Source organism: Aphis gossypii, chromosome 3 (genome assembly GCF_020184175.1).
Source record: "Aphis gossypii isolate Hap1 chromosome 3, ASM2018417v2, whole genome shotgun sequence".
Classification (NCBI taxonomy): domain Eukaryota; kingdom Metazoa; phylum Arthropoda; class Insecta; order Hemiptera; family Aphididae; genus Aphis; species Aphis gossypii.
In genome coordinates this window covers 16,887,969-16,915,445 of record NC_065532.1, presented here as the reverse complement: position 1 = coordinate 16,915,445, position 27,477 = coordinate 16,887,969, and the positions used below count along the sequence as shown (strand labels likewise).

Sequence of the window (27,477 nt, the reverse complement as noted above, 5' to 3'; positions counted from 1 at the left end):
TCGATTACAACTGGAAAAAAATATTTTCTTATTTAAATTGAAAGTTAAAGTATAACTACATAACTTTTTGAAATATCTTGATGCATACTGTAAGTTAGTTTTTTTTTTTTATAGATCTCAACTTACACTATATTTATAGGATCAAGAAACTAATATTAATCAGATTAATGATATCTTAACATTTAATTTAATGCAAATAGTTTATCTAAAAAACTATTTATATACTTGCAAAATAAAAGCTTAAAGCTTTAAACTAAACCAATAAAAAATTATACTGTACATAGAAATATTTAGGAATTAATAAGAAAGCTGTTAAATAAATAAATTAGTTATAAATGTAGAGTTGAACTTACAAAGACTAAAGAGAAAAAACCATAAAATCTATTACATGTAATAACATTTCGTTAAAATTGATTAATGAAAATTAATAATTTGCAAGGAATTATATAGGCAATGAAAACTAAACGTTTCACTCCACCGTGTTAAATGTTACACGTATAGATCAACTTGTTTTAATAAAATATTTGAGATTGTGCTAGAGAATCCAATAGTGTACATTTTTGTTAATAAACCCAAAACAATTTTTATGTAATTATTTATAATCTTTTTATAAAAAAAATTGGTTTATAGTTTTATGTATAAGTACATGAAAAAAAAAAAATGTTTGATTTAAATTATATAACTAAACAAAAGACTATGTTATATTTTAAAAAGAAAATTAATATATTTTCAGCCCAAAAAATAAAAATATCGCATGTAATAATTTTCAATGAAGAAAGAAAAGTAAATACCCACTATTGAATTATGTTTAGAACTGTTTTATATTAAGAAAATAATAAAAGTAATTTTTATTGTTTCCAGTATTGCGTGCCGTCTTTTAGCAAGAAATAAAAGACATCTCATAACAATAAAGACGTAACTTTCGAAATTGAAAAGCTATAAATTAAATATGAATAATCGACTTTAAAATTAAATATAAAATTGGAGGATACTTAGTAATAATTAATACCCGTACACAATAACTATTCACAGTTACACAAAATAGTGAAGTATCGTAAATTTAAAACATTTCCAAATGTTATGCTTTTTATTATTAAGTCTTCCAGTGTATAAGTCTTCTTAAAATTCCTTTCATGACAACATTTTGTATACACTTCATCTAAAACCATTATAACCATAAAACATAATTAATGCTAACAGTTTATTTTGTAGTTTTTGCTAATTGTTTTTTTTACTATAATACAATGCCATGAGACATTATTTTTAATTTTCAAAACAGCAGCATCCTCAGTTACGTTGTATCTGATCTCAGAAACTACAACAAATGTCCTAATAAATTTATTTAAAAAAAGATCTTTTAAAATGGAAAATAACTGGTGAAACTCCAGTACAATATTTTAGAAAATCTCGACCTGTATACATATATTTTCATGATTATAAATGGTAACCAGAAATCAGTTAAAATTAAAACTCTCTTACGACCTACCTAAAGTGTTTATATAACCTATAAATTATGATCTATGAGTTCATAGTGATAGATATTTTATGTATAATTATTTTCTATAGAACAAACATCTCACAAAAACATGTTGCATAATTAATATTAATTCCAGCAAAATGGCAATTAAAATCAATATAAAATATACATAGTTGTATCTATGAAATTAATAAAAAACGTTTCTATTAAAATAATTTTTATTAATTAAAAGCACTAGTGTTAATATCTCTTAAGCTAATAGCTAAAATTTATTGGTTCTATGAAAGACTACCTCCCTTGTCATTTTTTTGTTATTTTTAATGTATAATTTATCATAGTTGATCATATTTACACACTGTGTATCATTGTGTTAAAAATATAGATTATAGAAAAACAATAAATATAATACAATATAACAATTTAAAACTAGAAATATAATATTTTTAATATATTATATTATCAAAAATTATCTATGGCAAATAATTATGCTTAACATGTCTTTACAAAATCTATTTGGAAGAATACTAACGTAATATTAATTATAATGTAAATGTATAACAGTTCAAAACTATACATCTCATAATATTATTTCATTTTTAAATAATATATATTTGAACACATTCTTATTTAAATTTGCATCAATCGATTTAATAATGTATGTATTTTTTAAACTTGTCAATCAAAACCATTATAATTTAATGAAGAAACAAAAAAATCCTTTAAAATTTCATTTAACATAAAAAACCATGAATTTTAATTGGCGTGTCATTAGTTAAAAATATTCATTCCCTTGCAGTATGTAGGGTCAGTATAATTTGCCAAACGTTGATATCAGTTTAAAATGTAATCGCTCATGAGGCTGAATATTCACGAAACTTCATTTACCATAGTTAATTAGTCCTATTCATAAACTGAGTTTTGTTTAAGTGGGATCAATTGTACATAAACTTATCATTAAATTGAGTATTCCGTTTAACGATAAAAATATTTTAATATTTTATAGACTATGTAAAAGTGTTCTATAAGAATTAATTATTTATTTTTATATATGGCATGCAAAATATAAATGATAAAAATTTAAAAGTATTAAGTAATAATAGTTATATTATAAATTGTATTGTTTGACAAAAGAATTGATGATTGTAAATATTTGAACGGAATTAAATTCATATCGATAGTTTAATTTGGAAACTTTTTTTAATATTTTATCTACCAGTATGTAAAATAATTTATCATTGAATTCATGTTTACCAAATATATTATAGCAGTGAGATTCAACAATGTTTTACAACAGAATGACTTCCCAGTATTTTTTTTATTTTTTTTTTTCATAACTTATTTGTTGAAATTAATATTAGTATAATATCTTGGAAGTCATAATAGGTAATAATTATTTTTTTTGTAAATGATACCTAATTAAATTAGAAAGATGGAAATTTAAATAATTATTTTTAATATTTTATCTCTATCTTAAAAAAAAATGTAGCTAATATTAATGAATTTTATCAAGTATTGTACTATATTTTATTTAAGATAAAATATAATGTTTCGTCATCATTGTCCTGTATATCCTGTTAAGAATATTGACTTACTTATATACATGACAGATTTTCTTAGAATATACTGTTATCAACAATTTATCAATTGAACAATAATATATAACATGATAGAGATCATGTTCAAATTAGAATAAGATATTACTATATAGCTTTCACTTAATTTATTTCTCAACGTTTTTACAAATAAATATTATTTTTGAATGGGGAAAAAAATACAATATGTAAATATTTACAATAAAGGCTTATGCTGACATATTTTCAATTTATAGGGAAACAATTTACTGAGAAAATACTTCCACTCGGAGTCACTCCTATAAAATTAATAGCACTTTTATTTTCAGATATAAATTGTGAATATTTGATTAAAACACTTACATGAATCAGTTTAACAGTTCTTGTCATAAAAATCACAATTATATATGAATTTAAGCTGAAACCTTGTACAGTACTCTTAATACACTCTTTTATATCTGAAACAAATCAATAGGTAAGTACCTATTAATCCTCCGTATTTCTAAAGTAAAACAAATTTAATGTCTTTAACTTACGCTAAAAATTTCCATAAACTATTACCTAAAAGTTTAAATCCTCTTATCAATAATCTTTTCATTAAAATTCTATAACGAGGGTCCTAAAAAGATAAAGATGGAGGAATTTGTTTCACTATTGATGTTGTATTATAACATTAATTTGTGTATAGAAAAACTGCAATACCGGCAAGATTGTAATAACTTTTTTCCTTGAGCTACTTTCAAATTTAAATATTTAAAGTTAATTAATTATCGCACAATTTTTGTGCCGATTGTAATTTTTCTAAAAAAAAATATATTTATATATAGATAGCTCTTAATAATTTTTTTATTTTTTTTTTTTTTTGTAGGTATTTTTATAATTATAAATAAAATACATTGTGGCAGCTAGCTAATAAATAAAATACATTAAATATATGTTTTTTCTAATATTTTTAATAAAAATTAATAAAAATAATTAAATTGTTCTTATATAATATAAAATGGTCAATGAAAATAAAATATAAATTCGTGTTTGTAATTGCTGATTACTATAGAGCTCGAATTTTGAAGCATAATAAGCAACTAAAAACCGCACGATTGTTTTAAAAAATTAAAAAAGAAGTATATTTATTTTTAAAAAAACAAAAAAAAAGCATGACCAAAAATTAACATTAACTAGTTATCAAAAAAAAACCAAAAAAAAATGAAAAATTAATTTAAATTTAAAAATAGAATTTATTTACTATGTATTCCCATAGATTTTCAATAGTAAAACTGACTCAAACTGACAACAGAATATTTTTATACGTAGAAAACGAGCTTTTTATATCCACTGAAGTGATCGGTGCGTACTTTTTACAAGATGTTTCAAAACAATTGATGTTAAATTTTGAAATGATTGATATCGATATTATAGGCATACTGACCTTATAGGTACTGCAAGGTATAATATTAGATCGACAATCCATACGTTTAATATATTAATTAATAAACAAGCCGATAACGAAAACAATAATAATCTAATATCTGCGTTCTGGGTTTTTACATTTCTCATTAATAATTTTTTTTTATTATAATAGTATAATAAACACATAAAAAATTCATAGATGCAATAATTGAAAAAAAAACATTTACATAAAAAAAGTAATCAGTGATTACCATAATTTATAAAGTGTTATTGCTTGTATATATTATAACCCTATGGTATACAATATACATCTATCTCAATCAGCCTTATAAGGTGTAAGTACATGAAGATTAATATAAGTAGGTACTATATTATTATATTACAAATGTATTTGTTTATGAAGTTTCATTGTTTTTCGTCCTATATTATAGATATCGATATAGTTTGAATATTATGTCATGCGTTTTATGATAGGTACCTACTTTTCAATCTGGATAATGTGCTTTAAATGAGACGTTAAGTCTTTTACTATTAAGTATTAACTCACCAAACAAAATAAATAAACTACAAAAAGTTTAATAAACTTGTGAAAAGTAAATACACAGTTGGATCATGGAAAACGTAATTACTTCAAAATGTTGTTTACATTATTGTAGTGTCAAGACCATTGACATTTGAACTAAAGAGCTAGTTTATAATATAAGTAATGTAATCAAACAATTTATTTTACTTTTTGGTATTTTCACTATTTTCAATTTAGATGTTTCTTAGGGAGTATCCCGAGTGCGTCCCGAAATGACCCTCCGTCCAGAATATGGTATATCATCCGAGTGCGTCCCAAGAAAAAAAGGTCATGTTTCTTACTCGTTGTTTATATACCTACTATTTTGTTGAGACTATCTAGGCAATTTTATATATATATAATATATGAATATATGTATAGTGTTTGTATAACTTCAGTTATGATTTTTTCAATCATTGTTTATATTATAGTTAATTAATAATACAATAAATATAATAATGAAAAACAAGTTTGATTATTAAATCGTGTTGACTTAACTCGAATAGCTAAAATCAAAGTAATTTTAAGATTTATAATAATATAATGGACGACTACTGAGTACTGACTATTATAAATGTCTCTTACTCGCATCATTAACGTCTACATTATTTTCGTTTAATGTACAATAATAATTATTAATTATAATTAGTGTTTATATTATTATTACTTATATGCACTGTCTGAATACCTACACGGGGTTTCTGAAAAAAAAAAACAATACCCTGAAATGTACACACGACCGATAAAATATAATATTATTGTGTTATGACAAAATAACTATATACCTATATAGTGATAGCGTTAGTGTGTGACACGGACACGCAGTACGACATAGTAATAATATTTATTATACTATACACTATATAAGCGTGTTTCAGATGATTATAAAAATTTTTAAATTACATAATACAGGATATCGATACGAACGAGTATATTATGTATCGCGTTTTGTATATGTAAGTATTCTGCGTTTGTATATATACATATATATATATTATATTACTGTGTACATACCTAGTCTGAGCCCTGAGGTGAACGACTTAGATATAACTTTTAAAAAAGTTTCCCGACGAGTACATTATAATGATTTTGTAGCCAGAGTTCGGAAACCTCGTGGCATGGTACCATACAGTGGCGTATTTTCAAAAATATTCTAAGGGGGCCCGTAGCTTATACATAATTAACTAATTTATATAAACTATGATAACTATATATACCTATTGCCTTTATCACACATTATATTTAGCCGTAACTTGGAAACCATCGTCAGAATACACAGAATACTAATTTCTATACGTATTACTTAACTATAGTGCAGGAATGTGTATCGGTTTTTCCTCTGGGGGGGAGTATCCCTGGACCTCTCTGTAAATACGCCACTGGTACTATATCACGATTATTGATACCAAAATATTATCTCGAACCGCGTGGAAAACGACACTCAATATACATTGATTAAATATTTAAACGACGATGTCTCCAAGTTGATTTCTCATCGATCAACTCTAATATGGCCCTTATGACGTTTAGAAGACGCGTGGATACGAATATTAGCCATTTGAATCGGTTAGAATAATAATAAACCGTCCAATGAACGTTGCGCGAATATGGTTTGATATTATATGTCATGTTTGTTTTCATTGTAAGTAATTATAACAATGATGTATCGATGTACTTATTATTAATACCATCATTATTCTGTAGTAGGTATAATATCCGACGTAGAATACCATAAATAATTTCAAAGATATTAGCAAGTTAAAACTTAAAATTATGAACATAGCAACATTATATATTTGAAGATTATACATGGTTAATACTTCTTCTATATTCTGACGTATTTTAAATTTTAATTACACGTATATACATATTATAATATCGTATATTATGATAAAACTTAAATATAAAAAAAAATGTATATATTTTATATCGTACACGTTTGAGTGACGGCAATGTAAAAGTTTATTCCAGTTATTTCAGTTTACTGATATACACTTTTTCCGCTTCCGATTGTAAAACAAGTACATAACAATTTTTAAACAAAAAATATGAGAAAAATAAAAACTTACAAGACTAATTTTAATATTAATCTTTTATAATATTATGTACTTAGAAAAATAAAATACTGTGTATTATTAATTTTGCTAAAAGATTAAAAATGCACTTAAGTTTGGTGAGTAAGTTAAAATGAAATATTTGTTCGATGTCGTGACAATAATAATTGAGTTACTATAATAATCAAACACCGCCAATAAACAAATTAATTACTATGATCGTCAATTATTTCTTATTTGAATTATTGAATAAAATGCACCGTTGAACAAGATAATTATCTTTTAATGGCGTTAAATTTCAATACTATTCGAGATTAATACAATATTCTTCTATACTTTAATATAATATTATTATTATATTATATTGGCACGTCCTGGTGAATTTATGATAATAATAATAATACGCACTGATAGGTACCTATACAAATAACTAATTATGTCCATACTCGATAAAAAATAGATATCTTAATAAAGCGTTGATAAATTTTCTGATTAAGTAAAAATATGTATTGATAATGTATAAAATGAATATTGTTTAATTGAGATAAGCAGAATTATATTAAACATATTACAGAAGTGCACGCATTATGCATGTATGCAGCATAAATAAATAAAAATTTTGTTTACGTATGATATTCAACGTCATTATTGATAATAAAATAGATAATAATATTGTATTATACACGTCAGATATCAAAATCAATATTGGTAAATGTTAACCTTTTATATTTATAATATACACTTATATGTATTAATAATTCTAATATTGTGTATACATATGCCTTGGTAAAAAAAAAAAAAAGGCTTAGACAAATAAAAACATTAATTGACAAGAAAACTAAGATAATAGAATGTTTAGAATTTTAACAGGTTATTGGTAAATAAATCAAGCGCTTTTGCAACAATATTTTAAGTTTATACCTAGAATAAATACCTACAAAATACCACAAGTAAAATATCACGTAACCAAAATATCATCTTTAAAATATCGTGGAACTATTTGTTTAAACGAAAATTCATAATATCGCTTGTTAAGCGTTATACATGGAAATTTTCAGTATAAAATATAACAGTGGTAAAATTACAATAATATAATAGATACCTACATAAATAGATCGAATTCAAGTATAATTAATATTTAATATAATTAACTAACAATAAATGATGGTTAATAAATTTTAAATTAATAGTAGGAACTATTATTCGTAGAATTAAAAATTAAAAATAATACACAAAGTAACCAGGCCACTTACACAGAGGCCATAGTTGACAATTCTCTTCCCCACCCAGTGAAACTAGGGGAGCAGTAAATTTGTATTGGTTTTTTGTGTTCAAATATAGCACAACGTAATTTAAATTTATTTATTACAAGTTAATACATTTTTTTTTCGTTTTGAAATCGTCCTCGAATTTTTTCCGAAAATTTTATTTAACCTCCGTCGGGCTTTACGAGTTATTAATACGTTTGCTTGTAAGCATAACTACGCAAATTTATAAAATCTCATACAATCGAGTTAAAAATAAATACAAGCAATTGGGTAAACTGTATATTTATAAATAATAAAAAAATGTTGTCCCGTTAATGCATAAATATTATATTTTACATATTTTAAGGTCACAATTACACATTTTGGTATTAATAACTTGGTATTTTTTTTACCTAATTGAAAAAAAAAAAAAACTAAGCTATTATATTTTATATACCTACTGATTACATTTTTTCCGTACGATACTTGGTCGGTGATTCGGTATTATAAATATATTAATATTAATTGCTATTTAAACGATCCATACGGTAGTCGGTAGTTATACGATTATATCCAATTTTTGGAGGTCTTACATAAATATTTAAGCAATATGGGTTATACTAACATACAGTAAATTATACGAATAATATTTTTTTAGACGAGATCCCAGTGCGTTGCATGTATGGGTACTCGTAAAAAAAAATCAGGAAACGTTCAATATTATGAATAAGTCGATGGACTGTATGGACTGTGATTTTGTAGGTTTGTTTTTAGTAGAAAAATAAATAAAGAATATTCACACTGCATACAAATACATTGGTAAGTGAATATGTCTTTTGGCTACTATCACATAATATCTTATATTACTAGTAACGGTTTCATTCGTCATATAGTAATATTTTCAGTGTCGTGCACAAAATATGGTAACGCTCTCCGCTGTCGCACAAAAATCAGTTTGATTCCCCAGCCATAAAACGTACACACAAACATAAAAAATGGTTCAAAAGTCCGGAGCTCATATTTTGATCAGCATTGAAAAATTTTAAGATTTTTATTATTTCTACGTATTTACATAATAATAATGTACTATCATATTTAAAATATTGTTATTATTATTATTTTTTTTTTTTATTAATGTATTACTAGGTAGCTTATGAATTATAACACAGTACAAAATGATACATTTAATTCGATATAATACAATATAATATTATACATAGTTTGTTCGTAGCTCTAAAATAATGAAAAAATGGGAAAAAAAATATATAGCAGGCTTATAATAGGCACTAATTTCATTTGCTCTCCATAGTAGTAATTTCACCGATCGCAATAGAACTATTGTTATATTTGTAAATTTATTATTTCGTACTAAATAAAAAATGTGAGTTCTTAATTTTTCATAATGTGTATTATGCGTAAAAGTAAGTACATTAAAAATTTTTTTAGCCTTATCTACATAATAACAATGATATATAATATATAACATCACGGAACTCTGTTAAAATTTAGTCGCGTGGGTGTTGTTTTTTATTTTTGTGAAAATTGGAAATACTAGAACTGAACAAACCGTAAGCATCCGTATAAAATCGTTTGCTGACAACATAATATATTGTAATGTATCACGTAGTATTAAATTATTATCTATAGTTTATATATATAGTAACAAAATAATATTAATTAAGACGGCTATAATATGTATTAGTCAAAATAACGAGATCAAAAGAACGATTTCGATTAAATGCAGCCAATAGTCTGCTGTTGATCTACTATGAAATAAAATCTGTCTAAGTTCTCCCCAATAACTCTGTTGCAGAAGTTGCAGTATGGTTTACAAGCCATTGAACTGTATTTCGAAAATGTCTATAATGTAATAACATACTAAATCACTACGTATACTATACGAACAATATCAAAGGATCAAACGATACCATCATGTCATCGGTGATATGGGCGCAAACCGTTTAATTCATGATTTGTGTATACGTGTGTTCTGTTATGTTTGTAAGTGGGGTGTCGACCTCGCACACTCGACTACCGATCGATCATCGGATCACCGGCCGACACTGCCGTGGTAGATCAAAACTAGCTGTCGACGTTATAACACGTTACTGCTGCGTCGCGTGCTTAAAACATAATTATTTAGACTATAGAAAAAAAAAATAAAATAGTAATACTTATATAAAATAAATAACAAATGTATTGAAATCATGAATATTTTACTGGACTACTGCAGAAAATAATTATTGAAGATAATATGGGTAAGTCGATTTCAGCAATTTTTCTTCTTTTCCTTTATTGTTATTATTATTAGTTATCTAATTTTAGTGTAAGCCAGAATAGTAATAGGACACGGACCTACCTATATTTTAGTTAGTAGTCATTATTAGTTGCATAAAATCGATTTTTAGTCGTCAATAGCTACTGATTCTCGATGTCCAGCATAACATTACTATTATATCACAAATTCCTGTCTATTATAACGGTCATATGTCCTTGGTTGAACAGAAAAATAAAAACGACAAATATTTAAAGTATTTACGTTATAACGATACATTATAGTGATGTTTTGTAATCCGTTATTAAATCTACCAATATTATTTAGGTTAAAATACGATGTTTGAGTTATATTGTAGAACGTTTACGTGTTTGGTCAACTTTACACCTGACTGAATTCTATCGTTATTAATTTCTGAAAGTTATTTTAGACTTTATAACTATACCAGGTGATCCATTTGTCATACTGTGTACATTGGTTTTAAGTTTTTCGAAATTTATAAACAACAAACAACTCCAAAAATGAATAATGATGCTTGATAAATTGGTAACCAGCTGGTATATAATTAACTGTGCAAGAACTTTGTAAGGCAAGTTAAATTTCGACTTAACATTAATTATAACACTGCGTGTTTTTTTTTCAATGAGAATTAAACGTAATGGAAACCTAAGTAGATAGGTCAAACTCTTTCAAACCGCTAACATTTAAAATCCAGTAAAGGCTGAATACAATATTCTTAAGTTTTCAAACGTTAATCACAAATAATGAATAAGTTTTGAAACATATATTTTATATTATAATGCTTATTAAAAAAATATCGTATACAAAATAGCAGCAAGTCTACTTCTAAACACAGATATTTACTTATTTGTTTTTGTTACACATTAATTATTATACTAGTGTTTTTAATAATATTTAGTGTTCGGAGAAATAAAAAAATTAAAAAATTCCATCTCCATCAGTAATACCGACAAACGACCTTCGTTTTGGAAATTAGTAATTACCGAAGACAGTTTTTTATTATGTGTCTTAGATATACCTATATAATATCGTTATATTACAATTTAAAAAAAAGATACCTTTTCAAGTCAAATGTTACCTATATAAGTATATATTTATAGTACATATATTATATAGTGTATGTGTGTCGGAATGTTACACACAAAACTACATTTAGCCGACGATTCCTACGAAGAAAACATTTCTTATATTATACAACCGGTTTTGTGAAGAGGTTAAGGCCGTAAATTGCGATATTATGAGTTAGTGAAAAGTAGATAAATATTCGAAATGGACACTAATACACGTAATTACGTAAAAAAAAAATAATCGCTACGAACTAAGTTGCAATATTTAATAAGCAGGTAACGATGACAGTCATATTGTCACCGAAAATGTGATTGAAATATAACACTTTAAAATAGTATGGAATCGTTTTCTACCGAATTCATCATGCAAAATGGTCATGTTCGTACATCTATAAATTCATTATGCACAATAACCATGAATACGTATGTTTAATTTTACCTACTCATTTAATACGTACGCGTGCAACGTCGTACAGATACTTTAAGCCACAAGGACAAGGACATTGGAATTAATTTTTTCAAATCAAATTATCTTTGTAGGGCCATATCATGTTTATTTCTAAATACAGTTTTGAATCGCTTGTACGTTACAAGCCATTACAAAGTTTTAATTTAAAACCCTCAGATTCCATGTACTTTTTAAAAATATTGACGGTGGTTTGATTCTAGTAGTATTAATCTAACCATTGTATATCTATCAGTGATCATAATGAAATTGGAAATATAATATAATTAATATATAATGTGTATCATATAATATCAGAATTATGACTTATATTATTGCAATAATTATTGTTTTATTCTGTATTTCCGTACTAATATATAGGTGTTATAGTAGATATTTTTTTGTTTTTAAAATGTATTAGTCATTACATTTATCTTGGCATTTGCTTTCTAACCGGTATGATAAAAGGTAGAATATATTATAAAATGGTAAATTATAATTTATTATGATTTGGATTATTTAAAACATAAAACTGAATAGCTACCGTATTCTATAAAGTATAACGTGCTTATAACGACTCTTTCAACACTAATTTTGTTTAATATAATCACGTGAAATAATCATAACTAAATGTGTTTCATTATTTACAAAAACTTTTTAATGAAGTAATATTCAAAAATGTTTTAATACTATTATCCCATTTCTCGTTGGTTATGTATTCGTAAATTTTGTATTTTTAAAAGCTAATTATTTTAATTATTATAATTTTAATTTCTCAAAGTGATTATAATTTGTAAACTGTTTTATACTTTAATCCAATTAAGTTGTTTAATTAATTAAAGTTTTGATTGGATGTTGGCATAGACAAATATCAAAACCATATGCATACTCATCATTTTATTTGACTAAACTAAGTATAGTTCATTATATAATTGATAAACCGTAATAATAATTAATTAACATTTATTTGTTCTCATATTGAAATTTACATAGAATAGTATTGATTTTAAGTTTTCTAAAACAATAGTACATTATTCGTTTAATTTTGATTTTCTATTACACTTTTAAAATTATTTTTATTGACTGTAACAGTATCACTCAAAATTAAAAGCCATTATTATCTGATAAAAATACCAAATTAACGATTCAGAGATCGGAAACTGTGTAATATTATAACATTAATGGACGAAAGAAATTGTTGTTGGATAGAAAAAGGTTTGAGAACTGAGAATAAACGAGGTTAGTCGATGTTTTTAAGATTAAAGAGAACGGATAAAGATGTCATACTATTGAGTTGGGTGAAAAGTGCAAACACCGTACAAAATAATATACTTGGTAGCTAGTGTCATTTCGGAACAGTAAAACAATATTTGGTTTAATACTCCAAAGTGACTCGATTACATCATAGCATTGTCCATCATCAAATAATTAGTTAATGCTATTGAACATATTTTAACAATTGAACTATAAATGATTAAATGCTTTAAGAGGCTTTAGTAACACTAAATGTATAAAACTAAGTTTAGACCTTGAATAAAGTATATTAATAATGCTATAAAACACGACATTATAATGATATTATTTTAAAATATGTTTATAATATATTTTTTAATAATTTTGTAGGTAAAAAAAAAAGTTGAAATAAATGTAAAACAATTAATGATAAATTAAAAAAATTCTAACAATTATTCTTAAATTTCAAAAAATATATTACTCGTATTTTTAATACGGGGCTTTTAATTGGCAATTTGAATCTCGTTGTTTCAAAAACACAACATCAGCATACAAGATAATTTGTTAGCTAAAATTATTTTGTACAATGAATATAAATGCAAAATCACTGTATGCCATTAATACCAAACTTGCTAAATATTTAAGATCGGTTAATTATGGGCAGTTTCATACTATTATATTATACTGGGTATACAAATATAATAAATAATAATATATTCTATGAACAAAGTAATTCACCAAGCATAGTTATCCCCATTTTTTCTAAAATAGTTACATTTTTAAAATTCTATTCTTAAAATGTTATTTACCTACTTCTCAATGAGTGTCTTTTGAAAGTACAAATTTTACTTTACTTAATTTTTACTATGAGTAATTTAGTGGATAACTTTTTGAACATTTTTATTTAACTTCAAAACGCAATCAATTTGTTTCTAGGTTATTAGGTGCCGTGTTCTATTATATATTATAGGAGTATTAAATTTGAATTCAATAATAGATATCATTGTATACGAAAAACGATTCTGAACGAAGATGATTTGTCAGCGTAGGATATAATTTCCAGTGGTTGGTGAAAAAGGTGGTTTATATTTTGATGGCCTGAATACACAAAAATTTAAGTTCTTTTATAATTATTATTATAAGCTAAACTTATGAAAAATCTTGTATTAATTTTCAACTCTTAGCTACTTATGCAAAATTTTTTATGAACTATACCTACAAAATAATTTGCAAATATTTATGATTTTGACTAATTTTTGTCAATATTTGAACTTCAAATGCTAATAAAAAAAAATTGTGTCTACGTATTCTTATAATTTTTTAATCACTATAAAAATAACTTATGAGAAACTTTTTATTATGTTTTCAAGTATTTTAACTCGATCAAAAAAATTTTATCGACACTCCAAAAAAAAATATTTCAGAAAAATTGAAAATTTCAGTTGTCTATAAATAGCTCAAAAAAAGTCAAACTATTTTGAAATGTAATTATCATGTAAAGAAAATGTTAATTTAAATAACTGGTGAAATTTTTAAGTATCTACGACTTACACTTTTTCAATAATAACAATTTATATTTATTTGAAATCGTTTGAGGATAAATCGTTATCGTTACGCTATTTCGTAAAAATTTATAATTCAAACGCATTTAAAATTTTTCCTATAATGATGCTTCGAGTTTTCTCTATAGCTACTTGAAGGACAAATTATGAAAAACTTAGTGTTGAATTTTTATTCTTAGATATAAACACAAAAAATTTTATGATTTTTCAACTTCAAAATTACTTACACATTTTCGTGATTTTGACATAGTTCGTAAAAATTTGAGCTATAAACGTTTATAAAAACGATTTTTAATTTTTTTTTTTTTTTTGCTACAATAAGAACAACTCATAAGGAACTTTGTATTAAATTTTCATGTTTTTTTGGTTATCCAAAGTTTTTTTATCGACACTTCAAAAAAAATATTTCATAAAAATCGAAAATTTCAGTGGTCTATTAATAACTCAAAAACAGTCATAATTTTTTGAAAATTTAACTGTATATATAGATAACACTAACATAAACATTTGGTGAAAATTTCAAGTATTTACAGTGATTAGTTTTTGAATTACAATCATATAAAAAAATCAATTTGGTCGAAAACTGATTTTGCGTAAAAATTACTGTTTTTTTGTTAGTTTTTTAGGGTTTTTCCTGACGCTATTGAAAACTATTGAAAATTTTTTACTTTTAACTCTCCAAATTACCAACTAGATTCACTTTCATATCAGAAATGGGTATGAGTTTAAAAATCGAAGCACTTTTACTGCTCCAAAACGTGGTGACAGACACAAAAATAAAAATAAAAAAATAAAAAAACACACATCATTGTAAAATCAATACATTCATCCGTTCAGAATCTAAAAACCAGCATAATAAAATAGAAAATAGAAATCGAATAGGGGGTTTTCGTTTGAAAAACATGTTTGTTTTTTTTTTTAAATTAATACAAATTATCTTTAGAATTTTAAAATATAACTTTAAAATATACTAAAAATTTAAGGTAAGTATATCTAATTTGAATAATTGCATTAATGAAGAAAAAATAGAGAGTGAGAAGCATGTTTGCCGAATATAATATATATAAATATATTTTAAAATCATAATTTTTATGCAAACATAATTGTTAAACGGTATTAAAGTAATTATAATTCATATTAAAATTTAAAATCGCTAAATAGTTTTTTTTATAATTCGATATAACATTAGTCGACATAATCATCATACCTCCCAAGATTAGAAACAATAATTTATTAATCATAATAATAATATCATCGTAATCGATAATTTATTACTTTGCGGTTTTTTTCAACATGATTCATCTGCCATTGTTTTAATCATTTTCTGTCAAGTCTTAAACAAGTCTATTAATTTTCTATTCTTTAAAACATTTGATGTAGCCAAAATAATATTCATACAGTTAAATAGGAAGTGATCACAATATTACTTATATTATGTACACGTGTATCAATTTATTATGCAATCAAATACTATAATTAGTATTTTATTTTATTCTCTGTATTGTAAGAATGCTAAAAATATTGTTATTATCTACAAAATTTAATTTTAATCAATTATTTGTTAGAAAAACGTGATTATCGTGAAACAACACAGCAGTAGCTGTTATTGTAGTACCTACTACTATACATTAATTGAACAAATATTTAGATAGACTTAATTATAACTATAATACCTATACATTGTTTTGACAATTTATTTTGAAAAATTTGATATAGGTATATAGGTAATTTACAATTTTAACATTTTACATTGCCTTTTTCATACAATTGAATTGGTTTCTACCGCCCCTAACCTACTATAAAATTTTAATTTTTAAACAACAATCTATATTTTTAATTGCATTATCTAATCAGGATAATATGTTTGTCAATATTTAGATGTATTATGTATGTACATAAAGTATTGAAGTAATAACTTAATAATGTAATAATGAGTATAATTTTAGATGTGATATAAAAAATATTTAATCAAAACGATATATATTTAAATAGGTTTATATAGTGTTTAGTTTAAAAGTATCGCCAATCACTAAATATAACGTACGAACTATTGTGTAGTTTTTAGGTGTTTATTGTGTTTGAAAATATGTATAGAAATATAATGTGTAATACATTGCGTGTCTGAAGTATTATAATGTACCTATGTTTCCTGTCGAACTGTCATTATTAAACATTAATTTAACGAAAAGATTGAAATCTCGTACCTTTCCTATATTTTTTATATTGTAATATTACAATCACTGATACGCAATGATACACATATACACATACACCCAAGTAAACTAATATGTATTATATGTATATGTTTATCCTGCACAGAATGACCTAGACATTGCTCCCCCCCAAAAGAGTAATTCGTATCACAATAGTTATTTAATTTTAATAAAGATAATACACCTAATAAAACGATTATTATTATTATTATCAATATATAAGGTACAGTGGGTATATAAATAATTAATGTACATAAACATACAATATCTGATATAATATTATTTTTATTGAAATATCTAAACGTTAAAAATGTGCAATCAAACAAAATGTATAGTCTTAAAACATTCGGATAAGTGTACTCAATTAATATTTATTTTTATTTTTCCGTGTTAAATATCATAATATATGGTATCAAAGTTAATTACCTATAACAAAGAATAACTTATTGTATGCTTATAATAGACTGAAATATTGTATATTTGATGATTATAAAAAAATTAAAAAAAAAAATCTTAAAACAAAATTTGTTTCAATTACTTCAAAGTTTAAATATGAGACAATAAAACTTATAGAAGTAAATTAACTCAAAACTATATACATATTATATATATATATATATTATGTTACGTACTGAGGTTAAACTTCAAGTATTCATAACAAACCGTGAAATTAATGAATACTGAACATTTTTCATTAGTATTCTTTTATGAACCATTTTATAAGCTATTTTATGTTTATTACTTTTCTTTCGAACTCAAACTTTGTGTATTGTCATAAAATATAATATAGAAAATAATAATATCACATTTTAGTTTCTGTAATATAGTATAATATACAACTTTATCAAATATTTATTATTTATATTAACAATAAATAAATAAATAAACAGTATACATATACAATTTTAATATGAACCATTAACCTACACTGTTGATTACATTAACCTTAACCTTAAGTCTTAATTTATAATATCTATACATTTAATGTAAATTTAAAACTTACAGTTATTGTTTTTTTTTTCAGAACTCAGATTTATATTTTTGTTGTCATTATGGATCACGACAGCCCGTTCATTGTACAAAATCGGTATCGGAATTGCAGATGTAACTGGGCCTGCAGCAGGTGTTACTTTTGTGAGTATATTCTATGATTTTTAATTATTATAGAAAAAAAATTGTATAGTTGTAACAATGTACCTTAAAAACTATATTACTCAAACAATAAATTGTACTTACTTTGCTACAATCTATACACTGGCGATAAAAACAATTCTAAAATTGACCCTCTTCAACCGGAACTCAAGCAGTAATTGTAATAAATCATTTTGAAAACAAATAGAAAACAATTTCAATTACTATAGTAGTAACTAGTAAGCTATTCAGACAATTTCTTAAAATAATTTTGACTGTATACTATTATGTTTAATTTTTAAAATTAAATCTTTTACAAGCATATTATTATGTGTTAAATTTAGTTAATTAAATTAATTTTGTCGTCTTTATTTTAAGGGTACCTACTTACCTATTGGCTATTAATTATTATACTTAATCATTAATACATTATATTTTTTAGATATTTGTTTTGGGGGAAGGCTATTATTTACAATAAATTATTTATAGCTTTGATTTTGTTAATACACTCGTAACTTTTTATTCATATGAATTATTAATTCAATACATGTATCATTAAGGATTATAGTTGTAGTTCATATAATTCATAAAAATACTGATTCAATTCAATGGCCTAAAATTAGTGAGTTAATTGTTTGTTAATCATTGTCAGAAACTCAGAAAACTAAATATTATAATAATTTTAATTTTTAGGATACAATTTTTCAAAAGTTTGTTATTGGAGTAAATACTGAATAATACCTAATATAATACAAAAATTGTGTATCTTATAAATAAGGGTAAATAATTATCAATTAAGTAAGTCAATTTTCGAGTAAAAAGTAAATAGACAATTCAAGTGAATTATTTAGTGGATGCAGGAATGGAAAAAAAATAATGACAATTTAATTGTGGCAGTACGGAAATAAAAATAAATTATATTTACTCATAGGCCATAGCAAACGTAAGATTTCAATCACACTGAAAGAGTTGACTAGCAGAAGTGTATTTAATTTTACGATATCAAATATCAAAGCAATTAAAACCCAATATAATATTATAAATTGTAATTAAATAAAAAGTTGAAAACTCATGATTAATTTAATTGTTTTGTTAATTTTTTTAGTTGACTTATAAACACCGTAGGTAGTAAATATTTCATATTATATCGCAAATTCATATTCTCTATAACTTTTTGAACATTAAAAAAATATTTTTGTATACTTACATATTATATACAGTGTTGTTCACCAAGCATTATCACCTTCTTTTTTAAGAATAATCTTTGAGTATAATAGTTGTTCAAAATCGGATTTTTAGAACTTTTAATGATCCTCATATTTTCAAATTGTTCAGAATTTTTGTACTACTTAAGAAACGTGCTGTAGACATATAAACTTCTGTTATTTTAATGAAAACTTCTAATCTTTATTTTATTTTTATATTAATTAGCAAATAATTTTTTTGAAATTGTTGACGTATCAGAATCAAAATTTGAACAAATTTAGTAGTTTTCAATTGTTCTAACATTGGGTATTAGGAATATTAGATCTGTAAATCCATTATGGTTTGGAATATATGAAAGCTTTAGTAATTTTAAAATGTTAGTAGGTACTTTAATCAATCATTTATTAATTAATCATTAATATTTTGTAAAAATGATCAAAGTATTATAAAAACTAGCTTCAATAGGTATTATACATTTATTTTATATTTATGTAAGGCCATATTACATTTATATTTTAGAGATATTATATATTTTAATATAAACATTTTAATAATTGAAAAACCAACTATTTCAACTGTTCCTATAGTTTCCCGTTTACCATAGAGTTTTGATTATTTGTTTTATTCAGTAATTGTCATTATAGTAGGTATAAAATTTTTATGGCTACATAAAATAAATTAACAATTTTTAATTTATTAGGTTATTAATAAAGTAAACAAAATTCATTAATTGATTATTAACAGTACTTAACAAAAAACAAAACTAATTTCGTACATATATTTAAATTATTATTTTATTAATTTTTTTTTTTTTTGGCTGTTAAGTGGTTTTACATTTAAATGACTATAAAGAGGTGATTTTTTTTGTCTTCTAATCTCTTATAAAATAATTCATAATCAACATAACATTATAAATATATAATACAAAATACCTCGTGTATTATATATTTATAATATGTATTTACTTAAATTATTTAATACGTTGATTGTAATATTTTTTAATATTATCTTGAAATTGTTTTTTCTTTAGAACAAGTTTTATACATAAAATTGTCGATAATACATTATAATATTATATAATGCATACGCTATCTACACGCTAATCTCAATAATCATATACAATATATTTATTATTTTATATTATGTTGTTTATGTATAGTTGGGGTACGGAAAAGTGGAACAAACTGGAGAGGGAATACATTTGCGACAATTTTCTAGGGCATTTTTAATTGAAGATTCAACATCTAGAACAGCCTTTGTCAGCATCGATTCTGCGATGATGGGTGATCATATAAAGAAAGAAGTGAGTTAAAAATGTTTTATTAGGTCATTATTGTCATACTATAAAAGTATAAATTAAAATACAGTATATTTTGAATTCGAAAAAGAAAAATGAAAATATGTCCTATAATTTTGTTCTATATTATAATAATGTTTTCTTTAATGTTCGCATTAATGGAGACCATATAAATACATTTTTATCACTTTTATTTTTTATTTCACCATTAATATTTAGAATACATAAATATTTAAATATTCATATTTGTTTTAATATCAAACAGTGTACGAAACTCGCTGTAATTCAAATAGCATATTTTGTTGTATTAGATTTCATTCAATAATTATGATATACAACCAAACCGTGACTTTCCAAATATAACACTGCATAATATTAATTTCCTATATGTTTCATACGCTACGTCTAAATTACATATATTATCATTTAGATTTTGAATTAAAAATTCATGTTTTTTCTTTTTTTTTTGAACTATTTTTTATTATTTTTGCTTTTAACTCCCACTGAAAAAAAAGTATCTACTAGATCCAATTTTCTACAAGAAACCATACTCTAAATTGAAATTGAAATATGTTTACTGCACTAAAACTTAATGACAAAAAATATCTATAGACTCAAACTCTCACAATTGTAAAACCAATATATTTATCACTTTCTGCTTAGCATCAAAAAGTGGTTGAAATAAAAATACATTTTATATTTGCAGTACATCGTACATTTTAATTATTCTATTTATTATTGTTTCTTGTCATCTTTATTAAAACAACTCAATTATTTTAACAATTAATTTTCTTTTCTATTCGAAAATCTACTAAATATGATACTGTCGTAATAGTTTGATTGATGATGAAATATATTGCAATGTAATCAAACGACGAATGCGATTTGAAGGTACTGAAAAAATTGAACGAGAAGCTACCGGGATTGTACGACACGAATAACCTTATGCTTTCGTCTACGCACACACACTCAACGCCGGGAGGTTATATGTTACATATGCTGTTTGACTTGAGCACATTGGGTTATGTTCAACAAACCTTAAACTGTTTAGTAAAAGGTATTACATTGGTAAGTTCGACATAAAAACAAGTAATATTTGAATTCTCATAAGTGTATTTGTAAAGCACCCATATTTTTTTTCTAAGTGGTATTCCAAGAAAAAAATAAAAAATATTTTACTTCATTTTTTATCGTTTCTTTTGATACACACCTTGAATAAAATATATATAATATATATTTGAGTTTTTCCAATATATCTGTATTCGATTTGGCCCGTACTAAAATAATTAAAGATTTTTGTCACGATTTGGCTTTGATACCACGATATTGTTACTACGTAGTACATTTAATATATCAATTACATCTATATGTAAATACGGAAATTAAATTATTATTGTTAATATTATTATTATTTTAAAGCGGTCTTTTTATAAAATCTGATCATTTTGTATACTTACACTGATATGATTTTTATAAATAGAGTATTCTACGAGCCCACGACAAATTAGATTATGGACGTATATTTGTTAATAAAGGTGAATTAAATGGGATATCGATAAGTAGAAGTCCTCAATCATATTTATTAAATCCGGAAGTCGAACGTGCGCAGTAAGTAGTATTTTATTTTATACCATATTGCCATACGTCATTCAATGGCATAGGCATACTCTCATAGGTACCTACCAATACGCAAATAGTATAATAATATTATTGTTAAATTTTATTAAATATTATTAACATTTTTTTATTGTAAGCCGTTATTATTTATTAAGCATTTTAATATTTTGGTAGAAAATAATATTTTAATGTGATCGGCGATTTCTGTTGGACAATAAACTTAAGCGTCTAATTTTTATAAGAAAAGAAATTAACGCATTTTCATTTTATACGTGCATTTTTTGTAGACATTGTAAAATAAAAATTTTTAGCTTCTCAGTCTAAAAATAGTCACTACATTAATAATAACTATGTTTCTTTATAATAATTATAAATAGTTACTGTTATGGCATAATGACGAAACTCGGTGTATTACACAGGACATTAAATTTAAATAATTTAATACAATTACTAATTAGTAATACATCACTTGTTGCACATAAGCATAAGTTTAGTTTAGAATTATTTGTTGTATAAAATATAAATATCGGTTTATCCTAAATTATGTTAGTTCAAAAATATTTAACAGGTTTCATATTAGTACAATCTTTTGATTTACTAAGTACCTCTATACTCACACGATAAATTGTAATACCTAGTTAATGTATCTATTTAGTTGAGTAAAGTTATTAAACTTTGATGTCGTTATTAAATGTCTACAGATATTTACAATATTTACGAATATTACTAATCGTAGTACGATGCTATAAATTATTTTTCACTTTTGCCCCACCCTCTCCACAAAATAATAAGTGGTGGATCCGTAACTATATGTCATAATATAATATGTGTACTATAGGTATACTTAGTGTAATAATATTAACGATAATACCTGGCTTGTTTCATTTTTGAATCGAATGATGTAGATACGAACATAACGTCGACAAGACTATGGTACAGCTGAAGTTTGAGAGCGAGTCCGGTACGCCGTTGGGTGTGATAAACTGGTACGCGGTGCATGCGACCAGCATGAACAACACCAACAGGCTCGTTTCGTCGGACAACGTCGGATACGCATCGGTGTTGTTCGAGCAAAAGATGAACCCCGAGAGTTTTATAGGCAAAGTGAGTGTCTATCGATGCCAATCCAGATTTTCGGAGCCGATTGGATTTTTTTCAAAATGACTTATAAGTAAATGACACGTATCGTTTTGTTTTCGTACAGGGACGTTTTGTCGCAGCGTTCGCTTCGTCCAACTTGGGAGATGTGACTCCCAACATCAAAGGTCCTCGGTGCCAGAAATCGGGAAAACCTTGCGATATTCCAGGGCCTTCATGTGATGCCAACGAGCTGTGCGTGGCATCTGGACCGGGCGACGACATGAAAGAGAGCACTAGAATAATTGCCCGACGACTGTTCGCCAGGGCGTATGTGAGTTAATCGATTTTTGATTTATAGTCATCAGTCGATGTTATACCATATTAGTTGATTATTAAAAAATATTAACGAACTCGTTATATACGTATTTATACGAAATTATAAATGCATAATATAACATTAATTTGTACAGATTATAGTTCTTAACTCTAGTCGTGTATAGATAATTTTATATTACATCGGTTTCAGGAACTGATGGTTGGAAAACCTATCACCGAAATCATAGGTCCGATAAAGTCAATACACCAATTTATAGACATGACCACGGAAGAAGTAGACTATAAGACGCCTGGAGGAGAGATGGTCAAGGGAAAGGGATGTAAGCCTGCGATGGGTCATACGTTTTCATCGGGTACCATCGACGGACCTGGTTTGTTCTCGTTCGAAGCCGGCTCCAAATCCTCCAACAATCCTCTCTGGGATATAGTAACGAACTTCGTGCCCAAGCCTAGTCCAGAACAAATCAAATGTCACGCGGAAAAATCAATTTTGATATCGACCGGAGAAGTTAGTGAAACTGAATACGGCAACGATGTTATGTAATATATTATGACGTTTATTGAACTGTTGTACTATAGTTTTGCGGATGTATTTTTGTTTTTAGTTTAATTATCCGCTGGCTTGGTCACCGAAAATAGTTTCTACTCAGTTGGCCGCTATCGGTCAGTTGATCATAGCTTGTGTTCCGGGCGAGTTCACGACCATGTCGGGTAGACGTGTGAGAAAAGCTATCCGCGAAGTCCTTTGTAAAAACTCTTGGTGTACCGTTGTGATCGCGGGTCTTTGCAATACATATAGTGATTATGTAACCACACCTGAAGAATACAAAGTACGAACTATAGATTATATTTATATTTAGTTTTTGCTTGTTTGTACTCATGACACAGCAATCCAGTATTTTAACTTAACATAACTAAAAGTTTAATTAATTTTAGATTATTATTTAAACGAATTTAAACATTATAGTTTGCGACTTTCGTAAAAAAATTTGAAAATATATAAACCTCACTGTGACCAATGAAAAATCGTAAAAAGTTTGATTAATTTATTGAGTAGTAAAACTAGTAAGGACCTACTTTAAAATTACTTATGCAAAAACTTGAAACGCACAAATAAACCAATATATACTGATAAAATAAACATCTTGTGTTAGAAAAGTTACTTATAGTACGTATATTTAATAATGTTATATTATTTTATATCTACGTCTTAATAAACTTGGAAACGAGAGAATAAATTTTCAAAAACGTATGTTCATAAAAACTGTTCAAATTAAGTGTTTAATAACAAATCATCAAAATGCTTAGTTAACAGATAAAATTGTATCATTGAATCGTGAAACATAATAATGCACTAAAAATTAAAAAATACCTATATATACATTAAAAATATCCTTTTTTAAATTCAAAAAACAGGGGACCACGTATTTTGTGCTTACTCAGTATTTAATATTATGATGATTGATGACATAGAAATAAATAAAAATATACAAACCCATTCGCTATAATTATTATAATATTATATTATTATCATATAGCTACAGCGTTATGAAGGTGCATCAACGTTGTTCGGACCTTACACGTTGCCCATTTACCTGAAACAGTATTCGAAACTGGCCCAGGCATTGTTGAACGGTGACAAAAAAATGGATCCCGGGCCTGAACCGATCGACCTGAAATCTGAAGTGTGGTCGCTATTGCCAACTCCAATGTACGACACTCCGATAACTCGACACAATTTTGGAGACTGCATCGAGCAACCACCCTACACGGCGAAGTTGGGTCAAACAGTTAAAGCAAAATTTGTAAGTTATGATTTACAATATTGGTACAGTGTTTAATAGACGCCGAAATATGCTAACATTTATTGAGACTCTAATATATCGATAGTTGTTAACTTAAAAACTTATCAACTTGATGGAGCTTGGTAAGTTTCCACACGAAACATAGAGTAGGTAAGTGGTTACATATATTATGTAAGTTTCTACACAAACAAAAATTTACCGACGTGAATAATTCCCTACACAGCGAATATAACGCGATTTTTATCTACTTGTCTCTATTACCTATGATTAGATAAATGGTAACCTAATGGTTGAATTCAGTACTCGTTGATTATTAACAGAGGTAATACTACAATTTATAAAAATCTTTTCCTACAGTGAAAAAGGAAAAACTCTTTTAGTTCATAATAATTATAAATTTTATAAAATCTCAAAGCTAAATCAAATAAATGTACTTGGATGTATTATTTATTATACATGCATTTTTTTTTTTTTGTAGGAACTTACGTATGCATACTTATATACCTAATTTTTATCTCCTATATCTCGTGTAGAAATTTACATTCGTCCAAGTTGATACACATACATATATTATTTGTACTGAAATAATATCAATATTGTAGGAAGACACAAAAATATTGAAAGAAGTAAAAGAACTTTAAAACTTTTGCAAATTTACTAGAATAATTTCCATAAATGGGATATAATAGAAAATAACAACCTAAATAAATGCATAAATGTTTAGTTTTCATTAAAAATATTCCCCATCATAGACAACTGTTACTTGAATAATTAATTAATACAAAGATAAAATACTTTTGATAATCATTAGAATTTTTAATTCAACTAAACTAAAATATTTATGTAGCAGAAAATTTTTGTTTTAATTATATAAATAAAAAAATTAGTTCACTTCCCTGAATTACTTAAAACTATTAACTTTAAAACAAATATTATGTTGTAAGACCACGTAAAAGTTGTCATTCTATTTAAGTAATGTAACAAAATATTACTTAAAACAACTAAATAAATGGGATAAATAAAAACGAATGAAATAAATGGTTCTAGGAAAATAAAAACACTGAAATAGATTTGATTTTTTCAATATTCCATTTGCCGTTAAAATACTTTTAAATGAGTGCAATTAATAATTACAATATCTGTTATTATAAATTTGAATTAATTTTCCGTCAATATCGAATATTATTATTATATTTTATGAATAGACATTTTAGGCACTTTATTTTAAACAATATTTAATATATTTTTTTTTCATCTCCAGGTGTCTGGCAATCCTAGGAATAACCCTATGTTGGAAATGACGTTTTTGACAGTTGAACGGCTGACGGACGATTTAAAATGGGACGTCGTCGCCACAGACGCTAATTGGGAAACCGAGTAAGAACACGAGCGCGTTTATTTCATATTTGTGCATCGACTTAACAAGACGTGCATTTTTTGATTTGTCACAGATTCTTATGGAAAACAGTTTCGTGGTTTTGGGCAAGCAGCGTAGCAGAAATCAAATGGACAATACCTGAAAATACTACACCAGGGCTCTACCGCATTAGACACTTTGGGTATTTTAAATATTTTGGAGGGGGCAGGCTCGGAAGATACTTTGGTACTTCGGAAACGTTCAAAGTGACGTAGAAATAGTACAAACGTCAGTTTTATTTCAAAACATAGTTGCATTATTAATTTTTTCCAATTTAACTTTAGAGTACGTATTTGGTATCAGTTCCTGGCTACAATATTTTTCAAATAAAAAACCTACTTATTTCTCTCCAAAAGTCGATTTTTGTTTATATATTATTACTACTTGTTGATGTTCTTATAATACGAGTATTAATCATGATGCTAATGCAAATCCAATTATAATAATTATGGTG

At 25.5% G+C, this 27,477-nt stretch overlaps 1 protein-coding gene and 2 long non-coding RNA genes across 5 annotated transcripts; 1 reads left to right on the top strand and 2 right to left on the bottom strand.

Moving 5' to 3' along the window:
- Positions 1–3,188: 3,188 nt before the first annotated feature.
- Positions 3,189–18,271, bottom strand: LOC114126428 (uncharacterized). Of its 3 annotated transcripts, XR_007604935.1 has the most exons (4): positions 4,292–4,474; positions 3,585–3,667; positions 3,412–3,506; positions 3,189–3,347 (listed from the first exon to the last, which is right to left on the bottom strand). It is a non-coding gene; the product is annotated as an uncharacterized LOC114126428 (long non-coding RNA). The 3 variants fall into 3 exon arrangements; XR_003592586.2 differs by lacking the exons at positions 3,585–3,667; positions 4,292–4,474 and adding an exon at positions 18,138–18,271; XR_007604934.1 differs by lacking the exon at positions 3,585–3,667.
- Positions 10,385–27,378, top strand: LOC114126421 (neutral ceramidase). The gene is made up of 12 exons (XM_027990362.2): positions 10,385–10,576; positions 18,159–18,268; positions 20,631–20,774; positions 21,660–21,836; positions 22,249–22,376; positions 23,291–23,489; positions 23,590–23,796; positions 23,992–24,309; positions 24,407–24,631; positions 25,340–25,606; positions 26,868–26,983; positions 27,058–27,378. Exons 1-12 carry the CDS (start codon positions 10,573–10,575, stop codon positions 27,236–27,238), a joined length of 2,076 nt encoding a protein of 691 aa, XP_027846163.2. The 5' UTR covers positions 10,385–10,572; the 3' UTR covers positions 27,239–27,378.
- On the bottom strand, positions 18,268–23,389 carry LOC126550880 (uncharacterized). The gene is made up of 3 exons (XR_007604936.1): positions 23,257–23,389; positions 19,473–19,626; positions 18,268–18,432 (listed from the first exon to the last, which is right to left on the bottom strand). It is a non-coding gene; the product is annotated as an uncharacterized LOC126550880 (long non-coding RNA).
- Positions 27,379–27,477: the final 99 nt, after the last annotated feature.